This window comes from Aspergillus viridinutans (assembly GCF_018404265.1).
Source record: "Aspergillus viridinutans IFM 47045 DNA, scaffold_7, whole genome shotgun sequence".
NCBI classification, from domain to species: domain Eukaryota; kingdom Fungi; phylum Ascomycota; class Eurotiomycetes; order Eurotiales; family Aspergillaceae; genus Aspergillus; species Aspergillus viridinutans.
This window is the reverse complement of record NW_025091223.1, coordinates 964,444-981,325: the sequence shown is the minus strand read 5'-3', so window position 1 is coordinate 981,325 and position 16,882 is coordinate 964,444. Positions and strand designations below refer to the sequence as shown.

Here is a 16,882-nt window from a genome sequence, read left to right as displayed (position 1 = left end):
GATTTATGCTACGCTGCTGTTCTCTAGCTGTGGATGCTGCTTTGAGACGTGCCACCAATAGTTGGATCTCGGATACTTCCGATCACACCTCTCTCTGACCGCACCTCACCTCACTTCCTCATCCACCTATCCACCATCAAACACATACAATGGCATCGCCAGCTCAAGCGCAGGCTCCGGCCTCGACATCGAATCAACCTCTCACACCGCCAGCCGAACCCTCATCAACAAATAACACAGCCAACGCCAGCGCCTCCTCGCAACCACCTCACCCTACGGGAACCTCCACCACCACCGCACCCAACACAGCCATGCCCTCCACAACTCCTCAGCCCACCCAGATCCCATCAACGTCACTCACAGACAGCGGTAAATCACGGCGCCCACGCGACGTCCGCCTAATCCACATGCTCCTCGCCTCCCTCGGCGTAACCGCATACCAGGAACGGGTCCCGCTCCAACTCCTCGATTTCGCGTACCGCTACACCTCAGGCGTTCTCCAGGACGCGGTCCACCTCGCGACGGAGGGCTACGCAGGCGCCACAGATGCAGGGCCAAGCAGCAGTCGCGGCCCCGTGGAAGTCAACAGCGTGACGCTCCCTGCGCTACGGCTGAGCATCGCGTCGCGCCTCCATTACCAGTTCCAGACGGGGCTGCAGAAGGAGTTTCTGATGGATGTTGCGTCTGAGCGGAATCGCGTGGCGTTGCCGGGTGCGTCGAGGGGGTTTGACACTGCGGGCCAGACGAAGAGTGTGTCTGCGGCCAATCAGAGTGTTATCATGGGGGGAATGCGGTTGCCGCCGGAGCGGTTCTGCCTGACTGGCACGGGGTGGAATATGAAGGATGAGTGGGAGAGTGAAGGAGAGGAGGAGGTCGAGGATGCGGCGGCGCAGGCGGGCGTCGGTCAGGATCAAGAGAGGAACGCTGGTGGTGGGTTGGCGGGTGTCAAGGAGGAGGGGGATGAGGATATGGGCGAGGGTGACGATGAGGATGGCAAGATGGAGGATATATTTGGGGAGGATACGGCCATGGGGGACGGTGAAGGAGATGAGGACAAGGCTATGACGGATGTTTAGTTCCCTTTAGACGGAGTTGGGCGCATGGGTTTGTGTGGAGATTCCATGATCTTGCATTGGTCAAGGTTTGATGCCGGCGCTCTCAAACAAGCAAAGCAAAGCGTATTGTACATAATGAAATGACTGTCTTCCCAATCAATCATGCAATGATAACGATGTAAATCAACAATCAACGCCACCCTATGTACGCCAACGATTCCACCGTCCACTGTCAGATATCATCTCACCTCTTCTTCCGCGCCTCATCCTCCCTCATCATCCGAATCACCTCCTCCCTCCTCTTCTCAACCCGAGCCATCTCCTCCTCCCTCGCCCGCCGCCTCTCCTCATGCGTCGCGAACCACTCCTCCCGCGCCCGGTCCTCCTCTTCCGGCTTCGCATGCGCAACCATACACGAGTTCATCGCCAGCCGCTGAGCCCGACATACCCAGGTGGCCGTTACCGTCCGATTAACAGCGCATTCCGCGAACGCTGTAGTGTAGCTAGCCGTTAGCACCTCTCTTCTTGCCTTCCAGACCACTTGGGGAACGGGGAGGACACACCTTTAATCTCCGGGGCGCAATGCGCTCGTACGCGTTTGTAGTAGAGCTGCTTGACTTCGGCTTCCTGGGAGGCGGATAGAGGGAGGGGATTGTGGAGGTTGTATTTTCGTGTGCTTTGGGGTTGTGGTGTGGGTGTTGACGGTGTCGTTGATGCTGTGGATGCGGCTGCTGATGCTGGTGTTGAAGCCATGATGTTCTGATGCTGATGCTGAGCCGATGCCTCGGAGGCCAGGCCTGACACGTAGTTTTGGATAGTATCAAGATAATCGAGCTAGAAATCCCCGACCGTGTAGAACAAGATCAATTGAGTAGAGCTAGTGTGAATTGATGAGTAAAATGCGAGGTGCGGAGTCGTGATCGTAGTTGTAGTCGTAGGCTGCACAAGACGTCGTCCGATGAGGTTTACCGCCAAGCCGAATTTTTTCAAACTCCGCAGTTCATCTCCAGACACCAACACCTTCCTTCAACCATTTCTATCCCACACCCTTCGAGTTGGTTAATATAATATAACCAGAAAAGACGAATTCTACAAAATGTCCTCCATGCGCAACGCCGTCCAAAGACGGCAACACCGCGAACGAGGCCAGCTCGAAGGCCGCGAAAAATGGGGTATCCTCGAAAAGCACAAAGTACACTCACGCCCTTCCCTTCTCCTTCAACCAGTCTACTTGAAACAGAGGTACTAACTAGATGAAAGGACTACTCCCTCCGCGCCAAAGACTACAACGCCAAAAAGGCCAAGATCAAGCGCCTCCAGGAACTCGCCGCCAGCCGCAACCCGGATGAATTCGCCTTCGGCATGATGTCCGCGCACTCGCAGACAAAAGGCAAGCACGGCTCTGCGGCGCGCGACTCGGCTGCGAAGCGGGGGCTGAGCCACGATGCGATCAAGTTGCTCAAGACGCAGGATGCGGCGTACCTGCGGACGACGGGGGAGCGGCTACGACGGGAGATCGAGAAGGTGGAGCAGGAGGTGAGGTTACAGGAGGGGATCCAGGAGGCTCTTGGGGAGAAGAAAGATGAGAGCGAGGAGGAGGAGGAGGACATGGAGGAAGACGATGATGACTTTGATTTTGATTTCGGGCCGAAAGAGAAGCGCGGGCAAAAGAGGGCGAGGAAGTTGGTCTTTGCGGATGATCGGCGGGAGCAGCGGACGTTGAAGAAACGGCGACTCCAAGAAGATCAAGAGGATGAGGATGAGGACGAAGAACAGTCGTTTGGTGAATTGCAGAAGAAGCAGCAGCAGCAGCAGAAAAAGACGCAGAAACAGCTCGAGGCGGAGAGGCAGGCTCTCGTCGAGGCTCGTCGAGTCCGCAAGATGAAGAAGAGAGCTGCCGAGGCTCGTGAGAACAAGCTCAAGGCGCTGCGGAAGCAGTATGCCGATATCACTGCCGCCGAGCGCGAGCTGGACTGGCAGCGAGGGCGGATGGATAATTCGGTTGGGGGGACGAACAAGGATGGCATCAAGTGGAAGATCCGCGAGCGCAAGAAGTGATCTTGGACTGGTCTTTCTTATTGCAGCCCATGTCGATGATACCTTTTTTCCTTTTTTCCTGCATTGGGCTGGAGGTCAAGCAAAAGTTCTTTCATCTGGTTTATAATAGAGGCTTGAGGAGTTGAGGCGCATATACTGTGAATACCATTTCATCTTATGTCTTGGAACTTGTTAACAAAGAAAACCAGAGAATTTTATTCCGTCAAGCTCATGTCTAACTGCATCTCGTCGTAAAGTCCGAAAAACTAAGTTCATCACGCCTGGTTCTTCTTCATCGCCGCGACTCTGATGCTCACGGCCCGCTTGTGCGCGTCCAATCCCTCCACGGCAGCCAACTGCTCCACCGTGCGAGACAATCCCAGCAATCCCTCTGCCGTCAAGTTCGAGCTAGTGATGTGCTTGAGGAACGAGCCCAGGTTGACTCCAGAGTACTGCTTGGCGTAGCCGTAGGTTGCTGTTGTTGTTAGCTTGACTCCTGCATGGGAAGTGACGAAACTTACGCAAAGAGTGGTTGACACCCGCAGAGTAATCACCAACACTCTCAGGGGTCCACTGTCCGATGAAAACACTGCCGGCATTGACGACCTTCTCCACCACCGACTCCGCGTTCTGGATCTGCAGAATCAGATGCTCCGGCGCGTATTCGTTGCTGAGCGCCATCGCCTCATCAATGTCACGCACCACGAAGGTGACCGAGTGGGCCAGAGATCCTCGGACAATGTCCATGCGGGGCAGGGCCCGCGCCTGGGCATCAACCTCGTCCTCGATGGCAAGGAGTTGGCTCTCGTTCAAGTCGACGGCGATCAGGATCACCTGCGAATCAACGCCGTGTTCAGCCTGGCTCAGCAGATCCGAAGCCACAAAGGCCGGGTTGGCGTCCTTGTCGGCGATGACCAACACCTCGCTAGGCCCGGCGGGCATATCGATGCTGACACCGGCCGAGGTGTCGTTGGAAACCAGCATCTTGGCCGCCGTCACGAACTGGTTACCGGGGCCCAAGATCTTGTCCACCTTGCTAATGCTCTCCGTTCCGTAAGCCATGGCGGCCACGGCCTGCGCACCACCGGCCAGGACAATGCTCTCGGCTCCCACTTTGTGGGCGACGTAGACAATCTCAGGGGAGATACTGCCGTCGGCCCGAGGAGGAGAAGCCAAGACAATCTTCTGGCAGCCGGCAACCATGGCAGGGACACCAAGCATCATGGCCGTGGACGGCAGCACGGCAGTGCCACCGGGGACGTACAGACCAACACGCTCGATGGGGCGAGAAAAGCGGGAGCAAACGACACCAGGCATCGTCTCCACCTGGAGGACGTCATTGCTACCCTTCTGGGCGGAGTGGAATTTCTTGATATTGGCAATGCTGACATCGATGGCTTCCTGGGTCTCAGGCGACAGCTTCATCAGTTCCGGGGGGAAGGGGGCGCGGATTACGGAAGACGTCAGGGAAGTCGCCTTTTCAAACTTGTGGGTGTACTTGAGCACAGCTGCATCGCCGCCCTCCCGCACATCCTGGACAATGGGCCGAACGAGACCCACGATGGCCTCGTTGGACTTTTGAGAAGGACGCTTGAGGTACTCCTTGACCTTGTCCACAGGGGTGGATGCGGTGATCACACGGGTCATCTCCATGCGAGAGTCATCCTTCTTGGATTCTGCCTTAGCTGGAGCGGCTGGAACGGCGGGCTTCGTTTCGGCTGGGGCAGCAGTCAGACCAGCCTTCTCTGCCCACGGACCCTTGGCATCGCCCTGTCTTCTCTTGACCTTGAGACTCTTCAGATCCAGGTTACGTTCGATATCTTCCAAGCTGACTCCTGCAGCTACGCAGCGAGTCAGGGCAAAGTAGAGTAAATCGGCAGCCTCAAAAGCGATCTCTTCCTTGGTGGTGGCGCGGCACAGCTCGTCAGCCTCCTCCATGATCTTTGCCTGGGTCAGCTTGGGCTCGTTGAACAGTCTGGCGGTGTAGGAACCGGCTGGTGCATCGGCTTTGCGGGCCTGAAGGGTCTTTTGCAGACGCGCAAGGCCATTGTAAGGCCCGAAGCAGCTGGCGGTACCCAGGTGACAGAAGCCGCGGCCAATCTGCTTGACAACAAAGACCAAGCAGTCGTTGTCGCAGTCAAAGCCCAGGCGGATCAGCTCCTGCACGTCACCGCTGGACTGACCCTTGTACCACAGACCCCGCTTCCGGCTCTGGTAGACACCGGTGCCAGTGCGGAGAGCCTCGGCGATACTTTCATCGCTGCTCCAGACGAGACCCAGACATACTCCCCGCTCATCGGTCACCGAAGTCGCGTACAGACCGTTGCTCTGGTCCGCAACAGCACGAGCGGCGACCAGTGCGGCGGCGGCGATCTTGCCGTTGGGATCCTTGTGATCGAGGGTGAGGGCGTCGGCAGAGACAATGCTGACGGCACCCTGCTTCAACGTTTCCTTCACGGCGTCCTCGGTGACTGCGCTGGCGGTATAGATACGGTAGAGGTTCTGAGCCTCAAGATTCAAGCCCAATTTGTCGGCCAGAGTCTTGACGGCGGGAGACTCGGTGCAGATTCCGGCTTCCTTTCTTTCAGCATCCTCACCAACCCACGACTGAAAAGCATCCACCTGATTGCCGGAGGAGGTATAAACGACGAGTCGCGACGAAGGGACGGATTGCTCTTGGGACAAAGAGGTCAATTGACCGAGGGAAATGAATACTTTGGCGGCACCGGCATTCAGGATATCGACGATGTCACCGGAGGAAGCGATGTCGGTAGCATCAACGTAGACATCGAGGAGACGGAAATTCTGACGCAGGAACTCCTCAGCTTGAGCCAGAGAGGAGACCTTGATGAGGACGCGGCCGAAGTAGGCGATCTGGGAGAGGGTGAGACCGGAGGAGGAAGAGGTGGGGTTGTAGGAGATGAGGATTGGGGTAGCCATTATGACTGTGGAACAATTGATGGGCAATCAAAAGATGAGAGATCAATCAGATCTGATGAAAAAGATGATGAAAGTGATCAAACCCCAAGTCCCTAGCCTGGGGGAAAGAGAAGGTGAGAAGGTGAGGAGGATGACGAGGGGAGAATGAATCATCTCGAGAATTTCTTTTTTTGGACGGGGACAGCGAATTTTGGCCCCGCATCGGACTCGGCGAGTGAGAAGAGGAGTGCAAGTTACACAGACGAGGGCAGACACTGTCAACCTCGAGGTTGATATCAAATCGACTGTCTACTGAAGATGAGATTAACTGAATTTGTTTACAAGAGATCTTTGAGTGTTGAGTTGATGCGGTCTCTATGGACTACTGACATGTCGCCGATGAGCGGAGTCTATAACCATATCCTATCTTCAACCGTTTCTCGTACTCGATTGTCTAGCATTGGTTCTGCCATCGTATTCGGAAGAAGGAAGAAATCAAGGTTAATATCAAGGTTATAGAAAGATCTTTTTCTCCGTTGCCGACCGTTTTTCCCAAGGCCTGTTTCACATGTGTTCCGTTCCGCCAGTCATCTGCTTCCATGAGGGGCATGAGGATGAAGAGTCAGTTGTGGTTGACTTGAATCTGACCTTGGCAGCTGATCCTTCACGAGGAGGAGGACTGATATTAGGTAGCATTGCTATGGACCAAGATGTTACATTTTGTTCGAGCTAGAGAAGCTAGGTACCTATGATCACCAGGGTATGCCTGTATAAGTACCCGAGTCTGGTTGGTTAATAAGTTGTGATGCATCAAAATGACAGTACTGGGTATTGACTTTGTACAAACAGTACCAGAAATACCATGGATTTACCCCTGCATAATCCACGTCTATCACATCCCAAAAAGGAAAGCATAACAAATAAACAACGTCCTCAGGCATCTTATACCAGAATATATCTCTATGCCTTCATAGAAAGGGCGTGGACTCGGAATAGTGTGACAGAACTGATAGAAACACTGGAAGTAAGTCGAGGATTAACTACAGAATAATCGCCCAGGGTTCAAATATTATAATCGGTGCTGAAGGTGTCTGTCTAATGATCCCTCCAATTGCGTCGTTGAGTCCAAGCTCAAGTGACGGCCGATCAGGTTAGGCACCTAGTTCAGCCACTCTCTTGGCCATATCTAGACTCCAGGAGGCTCTAGACTAATGTAACTTTCAAATAGTCCATCTGATTCAGTCCATGATCGACAAGTCAGGCCAGTGGATCAAGATGCAGAATGCCATCCTTTCGTACGATGATCCCCCATCCTGTCCGTCATTCCATCTCAACACGCGACTCCTCTTTTCAAGTCGCCTCTTCTTCCTGGGCCCCCCTTCTCCCCTCTTTCATCATTCGACCTGGATGACTCCTCCAATCAAGTCTATCGTCCGCTTCTCTTAATCTTAGACTAAACTGTCATATAATAATCCGCCTGTTCCTCAGGCTGTCACTCGTTTGCTGTTGAATGTCTTAAGGAGAACGACTACGTCTCCGTGTCTATCTTTTGTCTCGTCTCGGGAGTTTTGTATCTTTCCTTCGTTGGCATAATGCGTTTGCCCTCTCTGTCCGTGGCTCTGGCCCTCGTGAACTCGTCTCTGGCGTTGCCTCAGACTGCTCAGCCTGTGGACGATGTCTCTTCACGCGCAGCGGCCGTCAAAGAGGCCTTTTCCCATGCCTGGGATGGATATATGAAATACGCTTTTCCTCATGATGAGCTGCACCCTATTTCCAATGGTTATGGCGATTCAAGGTAGGCAATCAGCCAACTTTCTTCACTCCAAGGTATATCCTGACCTGGTGGATCTATGTAGGAATGGTTGGGGCGCATCTGCCGTCGATGCTCTATCCACCGCAATTGTGATGCGCAATGCGACGATCGTCAACCAGATTCTGAACCATATTGCCCAAATCGACTACTCCAAGACCTCCGACACGGTCAGTCTGTTTGAGACCACCATTCGGTACCTAGGCGGCATGCTGTCTGGATACGACCTGCTCAAAGGGCCCGCCGCCGACCTGGTCAAGGACAGCACCAAGGTGGACATGCTTCTGAAGCAATCCAAAACCCTTGGGGACGTGCTCAAGTTTGCCTTTGACACGCCGTCTGGTGTTCCATACAATAATATCAACATCACTTCGCATGGCAATGACGGTGCCACGACCAACGGGCTGGCGGTTACGGGAACATTGGTCCTGGAATGGACCCGTCTGTCCGATCTGACGGGAGACCAAGAGTATGCGAAACTCAGTCAAAGGGCCGAGTCCTATCTACTCGCGCCGCAGCCTAGCTCCGGTGAGCCGTTCCCTGGCCTCGTCGGCAGTCAAATCAGCATCCAAACGGGTCAATTCACCGACGGCTTCGTTAGCTGGAACGGCGGCTCCGATTCCTTTTACGAGTATCTCCTGAAGATGTACGTGTATGATCCCAAGCGGTTTGCAACGTACAAGGACCGCTGGGTGGCCGCCGCGGAGTCGAGTATCGACCATTTGGCGTCCCATCCCGAATCCCGGCCGGATCTCACATTCCTGGCCACGTACAACCAAGGCTCGCTGGGTCTGAGCTCGCAGCACCTGGCCTGCTTTGATGGAGGAAGCTTCCTGCTTGGCGGCACCGTGCTGGACCGCACCGACCTGATCGATTTCGGACTGCAGCTGGTCGATGGATGCGCCGAGACGTACCACCAGACGTTGACGGGGATCGGACCGGAGAGTTTTGGTTGGGATGCAAACTCGGTGCCTGACGACCAGAAGGAGTTGTACGAGCGCGCCGGCTTTTACGTCCAAAGTGGCGCATATATTCTGCGACCCGAAGTGATTGAGAGTTTCTACTATGCGTACCGCGTCACCGGCAAGAAGGAGGTATGTACTTGACTTTGCAGTAGGGGTTTGCGACTGTGACTGACAGGGTTAGTACCGTGACTGGGTGTGGAATGCCTTTGTAAATATCAACAACTACTGCCGCACGGGGTCTGGATTCGCCGGGCTGACCGACGTCAACGCGGCAGATGGAGGAGGTCGGTATGACAACCAGGAGAGTTTCCTGTTCGCCGAGGTGATGAAGTACGCGTACTTGACGCATGCACCAGGTATGAGCCCTAATATCCATTGCATTTGATGATGCTAACGAGAGCAGAGGATGAGTGGCAGGTTCAACGGGGGGATGGCAACAAGTTTGTGTTCAACACTGAGGCTCACCCAGTCCGGGTCCATCATACATGACGTACATACCTACATTCTGGCTAGTTTAATTACCTAGTATTTTATATATAAGAGAGTCATCCTTATAGCACAGACTTCTTTCCTTGATTACTAGCATAGGTAGGGAGTTGAGTAGACAACAAAGTAGGTCTGTAGGTACTCATCTATATGACGATAAATATATAGCTACAGAGGTAGTAAGCTACCTAGTAATTACTATCTACCTTAGCGAAGGACCAATAATTAGATGAAACTAGGAATCCGGAGTAGTACATTCTCCCGACCCACATGTGAGCGGATTTGAGCACCCTTGGGGTCCATCCCGCCCTGATATTCCCTCAATCCTGCTCACTCCATACCTTGGGGGAAGCTATAAATACAGCACGCCAGTAGACAATAATATTAATGTAGACATGTAGCACCCTTCCATCCTTCATTCATATCTCCTGTACAAATAGCAAACCAAAAATGTGCGGAACCAGCCACCGTCCCACCTCCAACGGCCGCATCGCAGTCATGTTCCCCTCCCCGTCCACCAAGAGCATGAACACGTACTCGCTCTTCTTCCATGAGAGTCATGGCCAGGGCCAGTCCCGGTCCCACACGCGCGCGGTATTCCGGCTCGAAGATCCCCGCACGAGAGATGCATTCGGGAAGTGCGAGAGCATCGATTTGAGGATTGAGTATGTCCCGCTTCCCCACCACCCAGCCGTCTACGGGCTTATCTGTGGTATACGGATGCTAACATGGCATGCAGGCGGTATGGGGACCTGACGTCTGCGTTGACTGCGCCGCCGCTGCATCGGTTCCGGCTGCGGCCTAAATCAGTGCAAAAGGGGATGGAGATGGAGTTTGAGTTGCCCGCGAGGTTGGATCTGGGGGTTTCGGAGCGGGGGATTGTAGGGAGGCAGGTTACTGTTGTTGCGGAGGGGGGGAGCAGCGAGGTGTTGGGGATGGGGATGGGGATTGTTGGGTATGATTAGTGCATACGTTGTATTGCATTGTGTTTGATATTAGCATGGAGTTATGGATTAGGATTAGGATTCGGGTTCATTTGGTCTTGTTGATGTCTTGCATCTGATTCCAGGCCAGGGCTACAGCTACAGCTACAGCTTCAGGATAGAAGGACCCTGCACACCATTCTTGTACCGATCCTCCGCGGTAGCCCAGTTGATCACCTTCCAGATGCTCTCGGCGTACGCGGCCTTGTTGGTGAAGTACTAGTGTTTCATTAGCAAGAGGATGGAAGATGGAAGAGGGTGAGAGCGTACCTGGAGGTAGTAAGCATGCTCCCACATATCCACTCCAACGAGAGGCGTCGCCCCCGTCACGGGATCCTGGTCGTGGGTCGAGACGATCTCCAGCTTCCCCTTGGGCCCGTTGCTCACCAACCAACCCCAACCGCTCCCCTTGATGTCCAGCAGGGTCGCATTGAACGCATCCGTAAACCCCTTGACGGACCCCCAGCGCTGCTCGATGGCGGCCTTGAGGGTCGGCGCTGCAGTGTCGATGTTCGATTCCGGGGAGCCCGGCGGGGTCAGGTTCTTCCAGAAGAGGGAGTGGTTGATGTGGCCGCCGCCATTGAATTTGATCTTCTGCTGCAGGGAGATGAGCTGGGGGACGTCGTTGGCTTGGATGGCTGATGCTTGCGAGGCCAGCGCGGCGTTCAGGTTGGTGATGTAGGTTTGATGGTGCTTTTGGTGATGGAGCTCCATGATCTGTTTGGAGATGATGGGTTCGAGGGCCTGCCTTGTTAGTCTGTTTGCCAGGTCACTTTCAGAGGAGTGAACTTACATCGTAGGCGTAGGGAAGGGGTGGGAGGCTGTATTTGGCTGCCATTGTGTGATGTATAGTGCTATAGTGCTGTGAGGCTGTGAGGGCTGGTAGTAAGAGGTAGAGATGGTGAGGATGAGGATGAGGATGAGGATGAGAAGAGAAAGATGAAGGAGGGACAGAAGGTAAGCTAAGCTACTGGAGCATCATCATCATCAAGGTCCTCGCCGTCATCAAGAGCTCATCGGGAAAACCAAGGCTGTGCGAGGGGTGGAGGGAATTACTGGAGTAGAGCTGCTGGGGGACCTTGGGATCCAGAGCACAAATGAGCAGATTATGAGCAATCCAGCGGTGTGATTGGTTCTTCACTCCCTCATCCTCTCTACCTACAGCAATGAGCTGGCAATTGCTGATCAGGCATTGGTTAAATGTAATTGATTGTCCTTCGTTCAGGTGGTTCAATGAGATGAAGCTAAGTTGTTGCTCATGATGCCATACTGAGGTTGATGCCTGAGGAAATCTGCCTTCATTCTCATCTTCTCACAAACTCCATCATCTTGAATAATCTCCATATCATCAATTTCATCTCATCAAAGGTCTCAATTTCATCTTGTTTACTCTTTAGTTTACTTCACACATTTTCTACCAATCATGGCTTCCCCCGATCAAATAATCCATCTTCTGCCGAACCTCGGCCAGTCGGTCCAAAAACCACTCCAAACGTGGGGAAGTTGGGTCAATGCTATAAACATGGAGAACTCTCGTCTCAATACTTTTGCATCCAAGCATCACTATCTATCCATCTAGATCAAGATGTCCGCCGAAGAACAAGTCCGTCTCGATAACTTTGATTCCATCTTCTCCCTCGATGGCAAAGTCGCTGTCGTCACCGGCGGTTCAAGAGGCCTCGGTCTCCATGCTGCCAGCGGGTACGTCTGACTCCTTCTATCCAAACCATTTTATGCATATATGCATCCTAACAGCGTCAAGCCTTCTCCAAGCGGGCTGCTCAAAGGTCTACATCACCTCTCGTAAAGCCAAAGCCTGCGACGAGGCCGTTGCCGCCCTGAATTCCCTCCCCAATAAACGTCCCGGCGCGGTAGCCATTGCCGTCCCCGCCGACAACGCGCGCATGGACGACCTGGACCGCCTTGTCGCCGAGGTCAAGAAGACAACCGATCATGTCGATATTCTCTTTGCAAATGCGGGCGCTACCTGGGGCGAGCGGTTCGAAAAGTATCCCGAGCCTGCCTTTTCCAAGGTGATGGATCTGAACGTGAAGAGTGTGTTTTATTTGGTGCAGAAGTAGGTCTCCTTTTTTTCGGTGTATATCAACTTAGACTGAGCTATGGATAGGTTTGCCCCCCTACTCTCGGTCAAAGCGACCCGCGACTCGCCCTCACGCGTCATCGTCACCGGCTCCGTCGCCGGCATCGGGGTCGGTTCTATCGGCGAGAATGCCACCTTTGCCTACTCCGCGTCTAAAGCGGCCGTGATTCACCTGACCAAGAACCTGGCGGTTGAGCTGGGACCCCGGGGCATCCTGTGCAACGCGATCGCCCCTGGCTTCTACCCGTCCAAAATGGCCAATGGGTTGATCGAGCTGCAGGGAGGCATCAAGCAGATGGAGGAGCACTCGCCCAACCGGCGACTAGGCAGACCGGAGGATATTGCTGGGCTGGTGGTGTTTTTGTCTAGCCGTGCAGCCAGTCATTTGAATGGGGCTGTGATCGTGACTGACGGTGGGGCCGTACTGAAGGGAAGACTATAATCTGTCATGTAGATTATGATTATATACAACTACATCACTACAGCTTGGCCACTGTCTTGTGCTCCTCTGTTCGCACTGCGCGGTCAATAATCTCCATGGCCCGGTAGAGCTCGTAGTCGTGCTGCTTGGGCGTTACGACCTGAATGCTCAGGGGAGAGTCGAGGTATACCCGCCGATCCACCGTTTTCTCGTTCCCTACAGAGATCAGTGAAATTCTCGGGCAAGAAGAAAGGGACTTACATAACAGCCGATTCGCCTTGTCCCAGCTCCCCAGCACCGGCGCCGTCATCTCCTTGCCCAGCTCCAGATCCGCCTCGCGGAACCTCCGCACGGGGATGACTCCCGCCGGGTAATCCAGCAGCACAAACGACGACGTATATCCCACAGCATTATACCGATCGATCTCCGGGACCGGATGCGGCGCCACGGGGAGGATGATGGCGTCGACCTGCCGGCCCGCCAGCCTGTCGCCGTTGCCGTCGCCGTCACCCTCGCGCATCCACATTCCCAACAGCTCCCTCTCAACCGCAGACCGCTGCGCCTGCAGCTGCGCCAGCTGCACCACGCTCAGCGCCTTGCCGCGCTTCATACGGCCCTGCAGCCATGGGATCAACGGCTCCCCCGTCGACTCCAGCAGATCCAGCATGGTCGACCCATCATCCACGCCCATCAGCCGGCCCGCAAGACCCTGGCATTTCGACAGCGCAGGCAGCACCGGAATCTCAACCACCTCGACGCCCTGCGTCCGGCGCAGCGTCTGCGCCACCTCATCCAGCACCCTCGCCACAGGCGGCAGCGGCTGCACGACGCCATCCGAGCGGAGCACCCCAATCGTCACCTTCCTCCTCCTCTGCACCCCCGACCCAAGTCCAAGTCCAGCACGGGGGAACTCCCCCGCCCACAAACCAGGGATGCAATCCTCACCGAACAGCTCCGCCCTCGGCACAATCTCCGCCATCACAGCCCCCAGATCCGCAACCGACCGCGCAATCGGGCCCGCAACAGCCTGCAACGCGATCCGCCCCTTGCCGGGCACCTGGCCGCTCTCCTGCCCGCCGAAGGGCACCCGCCCTACACTCGGCTTGAAGCCGTACACGCCCATACACATCGCCGGCACGCGGATACTCCCGCCGATGTCCGTGCCGAAGCCGACCATGCACCCGCGCAGCGCGACGAGCACGCCCTCGCCGCCCGAGGAGCCGCCGGCGGTGAGCGCGCGGTTCAGCGGGTTCAGCGTGCGGCCGAAGATGAAGTTGGCGCTGTCGAGGGCGCCCATGGTCTGCGGGACGTTGGTCTTGGCGAGGACGATGGCGCCCAGGGCGGTGAGGAGCTGGATGAGTGGTGCGTCTTCGGTGGCGGGGCGGGATACCAGCGCTGCGATGCCGATGCTCGAGTCGACGCCTTTGATGTGGAAGCAGTCCTTGACGGAGACGGGGAGGCCGTGTAGCGGGCCGACGGGGCGGCCGGTGCGATGGAGGTAAGCGTCTAGGTCGCGCGCGCGCTGGACGGCGCGGTCGAAGAGCGGCTCCGTCAGGCAGCGGGTGAGTTGGTGCGCGATGGCTGCTCTCTGCTTCCTTTAGTTTCTGTCTTGTCTAAGGAGAGGGTGTGCATGTGCATACCTTGCAGAAAGCGGTGGCGACCTCCTCGGCTGTCAGGCGTTTGTCGGCCATGGCGCGCAGCAATTCGCGGACGTCATACTGTTCTGTGATTTCGAGCTCGCGGCCAGAGAGCAGCCCGCAGGTCCGAGGGATGTCCGTCACGTTGACTCTCCCGTACTCCTTGACGTGGGTGATGGATTCGGCGGGCGAGAGCATCCCGGGGGGGATCTGTGACTCGGACAGTCTCCATTCGGAGGGGATTCTGGCGTCCAATTCGGCCAGTTTACGCTGGGAGATGGTTGCGTAGGCCATTTTATAGGTTATGATTTATATAGTTGGTGTAGATGTCAAGTGTGTCTGAAGCTGTGGATCTTTCTTTGTATTAGTGCATTGCGGAGACGCGTAGTGCGGGGAGCGGAAACGGCAGTGTTCTGCCTCGGCTGTCCAAGGAAGTCTTTTGATAGACGTAGAGGTAGAGATACGAAGTCTAATCATACTAACCCTATGGCTAATATCAATATCTAGATACATCCCGGCCAAACAAATTGTTCAACAACCACCGAAACGCCGCCCGCAGCCGATTCCGCCAGCTAATACTCATCGTCAGATACGCCGAGTTCCACACCAGCCACGCCATGCGCCCCGTCAATCCATGAGGAAGATACGTGTATCGCTTGCCGTCCTCGTGCGGCAGCTGTATCAGCGCCCTCGCATCGCCAATGTACGCCAGCGCGCCCATGTTCCGGAACGAGAACGGCGGCGCCTGGTCGATATCGCCCGCGTTCAACCGCGCCGCCAGCCACTTGGCTTCCTGGAAGGTCGCCTGCGCCGTTGCCGGGGGCGCCCCGGTCTCAGGCATGGCGTTGTCGCCGAGCGCAAAGACGTCGCGGAGGATGACTGTCTGTCCGGTGTTACTCGCCAGCTGCACGCGTAGCCGGCCGTCGACGAGCAGGGCGCCGTTTGGGCCTTTTTTGACCTTCCAGGGAGAACCCTCATCCTCGAGTGTCCCAGTCTTGCTGCCCTTGATCACCGCCGAGGCAGAGGGAAAGACATCCACCTCCTCCAACGAGTTTCGCACAAACTCGTTCATCTTGTTGCCCGTCGCCCACACGCACATGCCCACACCCACCTCCCCCTCCTCCTTGGTGGTCAGCGTGAGGCACCGCTTGGGATCCATCTCGTACGGCGGTTCTGCACCTGGCGCCCCCCACCGCAACCCCGCCACATGATGCGACGTCTTGATCGTGATCCCCTCCTTCTTCATCGTCTCCATCGCATACTGCGCCAGCCGCTCGTCAAACATCGACAGCACCGTCGGCGCAACATCGTACAGCGTGATGCGCGGGACCCCCTGCAAGCTGGGATACAGCCGCATGAGATCGCGGTAGATGAAATCGCGCAGCGACGCCGCCAGCTCCGTCCCCGTCGGCCCGGCCCCCACAATCGCAAAGTGCAGCAGCCACTTTTGCATCTCCGGCGCCGTGGTCGGCAGCACCGCCAGCTCAAAGCACTCGCGCACCCGCCGCCTCACCCGCCGCGCGTCCCCGATATCCTTGAAGAAGAGCGCGTTCTCGCGCACCCCCCGCGTGTTGAACGTCTTGGTGACCGTCCCCACCGCGATGACAAGCTTGTCGTACGGGAGCGAGAACGTCTCCCCCATCTCCCACCGTCGCTTCTCTATCGCGCTGATCACGCCCGTCGCTTCGTCGGTCCGCGGCGACTCCGTCACCCCGCTCTTGACGACCGTCGCCTCGCAGAGGATTGTTTTCCGGTCGAAATCGACAGCGCGCGCCGCCGCCTGGATGAAATCCACCCGCGCCCTGGGATCCCGGACCGGCTCGACGATATTCGAGAAATCGAGCGAGCCGCCCGCGGCGTCGGTGAGCAGCGGCGTGAAGACAAAGTACGACCGCGGCGAGATGATCAGCGGCGCGAACTTGCTCGGGGAGAGCCGCCGCGAGAGACTGTAGCCTCCCCAGCCGGAGCCCAGGATGACCACCCGCTCTTTGCCTTTGTGTCTTTGTCTTTCGTCAGGGAAGGCCGTCGAGTGTTCGTCTTGTGTTGCTAGGGACCTGGCTCCTATTGATTTCCGCTGTAGCACTAGCATCCATGATGTGTGACGTCTGCTCCCATGCAAAACCGAAGATGGCGCGGGCTTCATACTGCTGCACAAGACAATTGCAATGCTAGACCAGCATTGTTATGACCGCCTGGATCTTTGTCATTTTATTTACGAAAGTAGCTTTTACGCAGTTGACACCCACGGTGAAACCCGGGTCTGAACACATGATGACCTCACTCATGTCCGCGCCAAATTATGGAACGTGGAAGGACGCGGATCTGACAGAGTAGCGTATATCCTCGTGAAAATCGAGGAGATAGCATCGTTTTCTCTCACCGAGCAACACTCAGTATCGACGCGCTGCAGCCGTGGAGTCGCAGTCTACTCCGAACTGCACAGAGCGGCAGTAGGTGCCGGTTCCACC

At 55.9% G+C, this 16,882-nt stretch overlaps 10 protein-coding genes across 10 annotated transcripts; 5 read left to right on the top strand and 5 right to left on the bottom strand.

The window, feature by feature from the left end:
* Positions 1 to 149: 149 nt before the first annotated feature.
* Positions 150 to 1,076, top strand: Aspvir_008834 (putative transcription initiation factor TFIID, 31kD subunit; the record flags this gene model as incomplete). The annotated part of the gene is made up of 1 exon (XM_043271991.1): positions 150 to 1,076. The coding sequence occupies one exon, from the start codon at positions 150 to 152 to the stop codon at positions 1,074 to 1,076; it is 927 nt and encodes a 308-aa protein (XP_043127926.1).
* A 223-nt stretch (positions 1,077 to 1,299) lies between these two features.
* Positions 1,300 to 1,808, bottom strand: Aspvir_008833 (uncharacterized protein; the record flags this gene model as incomplete). The annotated part of the gene is made up of 2 exons (XM_043271990.1): positions 1,300 to 1,547; positions 1,619 to 1,808. 2 exons carry the CDS (start codon positions 1,806 to 1,808, stop codon positions 1,300 to 1,302), a joined length of 438 nt encoding a protein of 145 aa, XP_043127925.1.
* Positions 1,809 to 2,151: 343 nt separating this feature from the next.
* Aspvir_008832 (rRNA-processing protein UTP11) lies at positions 2,152 to 3,113 on the top strand (the record flags this gene model as incomplete). Its single annotated transcript, XM_043271989.1, has 2 exons — positions 2,152 to 2,247; positions 2,316 to 3,113. 2 exons carry the CDS (start codon positions 2,152 to 2,154, stop codon positions 3,111 to 3,113), a joined length of 894 nt encoding a protein of 297 aa, XP_043127924.1.
* Positions 3,114 to 3,367: 254 nt separating this feature from the next.
* Aspvir_008831 (histidine biosynthesis protein HIS4) lies at positions 3,368 to 6,032 on the bottom strand (the record flags this gene model as incomplete). Its single annotated transcript, XM_043271988.1, has 2 exons — positions 3,368 to 3,567; positions 3,614 to 6,032. The coding sequence occupies 2 exons, from the start codon at positions 6,030 to 6,032 to the stop codon at positions 3,368 to 3,370; spliced, it is 2,619 nt and encodes an 872-aa protein (XP_043127923.1).
* A 1,571-nt stretch (positions 6,033 to 7,603) lies between these two features.
* Positions 7,604 to 9,275, top strand: Aspvir_008830 (glycoside hydrolase family 47 protein; the record flags this gene model as incomplete). The annotated part of the gene is made up of 4 exons (XM_043271987.1): positions 7,604 to 7,806; positions 7,868 to 8,915; positions 8,968 to 9,142; positions 9,190 to 9,275. 4 exons carry the CDS (start codon positions 7,604 to 7,606, stop codon positions 9,273 to 9,275), a joined length of 1,512 nt encoding a protein of 503 aa, XP_043127922.1.
* Positions 9,276 to 9,722: 447 nt separating this feature from the next.
* Positions 9,723 to 10,237, top strand: Aspvir_008829 (uncharacterized protein; the record flags this gene model as incomplete). The annotated part of the gene is made up of 2 exons (XM_043271986.1): positions 9,723 to 9,937; positions 10,012 to 10,237. The coding sequence occupies 2 exons, from the start codon at positions 9,723 to 9,725 to the stop codon at positions 10,235 to 10,237; spliced, it is 441 nt and encodes a 146-aa protein (XP_043127921.1).
* Positions 10,238 to 10,360: 123 nt separating this feature from the next.
* Aspvir_008828 (superoxide dismutase) lies at positions 10,361 to 11,093 on the bottom strand (the record flags this gene model as incomplete). Its single annotated transcript, XM_043271985.1, has 3 exons — positions 10,361 to 10,474; positions 10,526 to 10,999; positions 11,049 to 11,093. The coding sequence occupies 3 exons, from the start codon at positions 11,091 to 11,093 to the stop codon at positions 10,361 to 10,363; spliced, it is 633 nt and encodes a 210-aa protein (XP_043127920.1).
* Positions 11,094 to 11,840: 747 nt separating this feature from the next.
* Positions 11,841 to 12,798, top strand: Aspvir_008827 (oxidoreductase, short-chain dehydrogenase/reductase family; the record flags this gene model as incomplete). Its single annotated transcript, XM_043271984.1, has 3 exons — positions 11,841 to 11,956; positions 12,018 to 12,332; positions 12,384 to 12,798. 3 exons carry the CDS (start codon positions 11,841 to 11,843, stop codon positions 12,796 to 12,798), a joined length of 846 nt encoding a protein of 281 aa, XP_043127919.1.
* Positions 12,799 to 12,835: 37 nt separating this feature from the next.
* Positions 12,836 to 14,708, bottom strand: Aspvir_008826 (putative general amidase; the record flags this gene model as incomplete). Its single annotated transcript, XM_043271983.1, has 3 exons — positions 12,836 to 12,993; positions 13,039 to 14,365; positions 14,418 to 14,708. The coding sequence occupies 3 exons, from the start codon at positions 14,706 to 14,708 to the stop codon at positions 12,836 to 12,838; spliced, it is 1,776 nt and encodes a 591-aa protein (XP_043127918.1).
* Positions 14,709 to 14,910: 202 nt separating this feature from the next.
* On the bottom strand, positions 14,911 to 16,557 carry Aspvir_008825 (putative pyridine nucleotide-disulfide oxidoreductase; the record flags this gene model as incomplete). The annotated part of the gene is made up of 1 exon (XM_043271982.1): positions 14,911 to 16,557. The coding sequence occupies one exon, from the start codon at positions 16,555 to 16,557 to the stop codon at positions 14,911 to 14,913; it is 1,647 nt and encodes a 548-aa protein (XP_043127917.1).
* Positions 16,558 to 16,882: the final 325 nt, after the last annotated feature.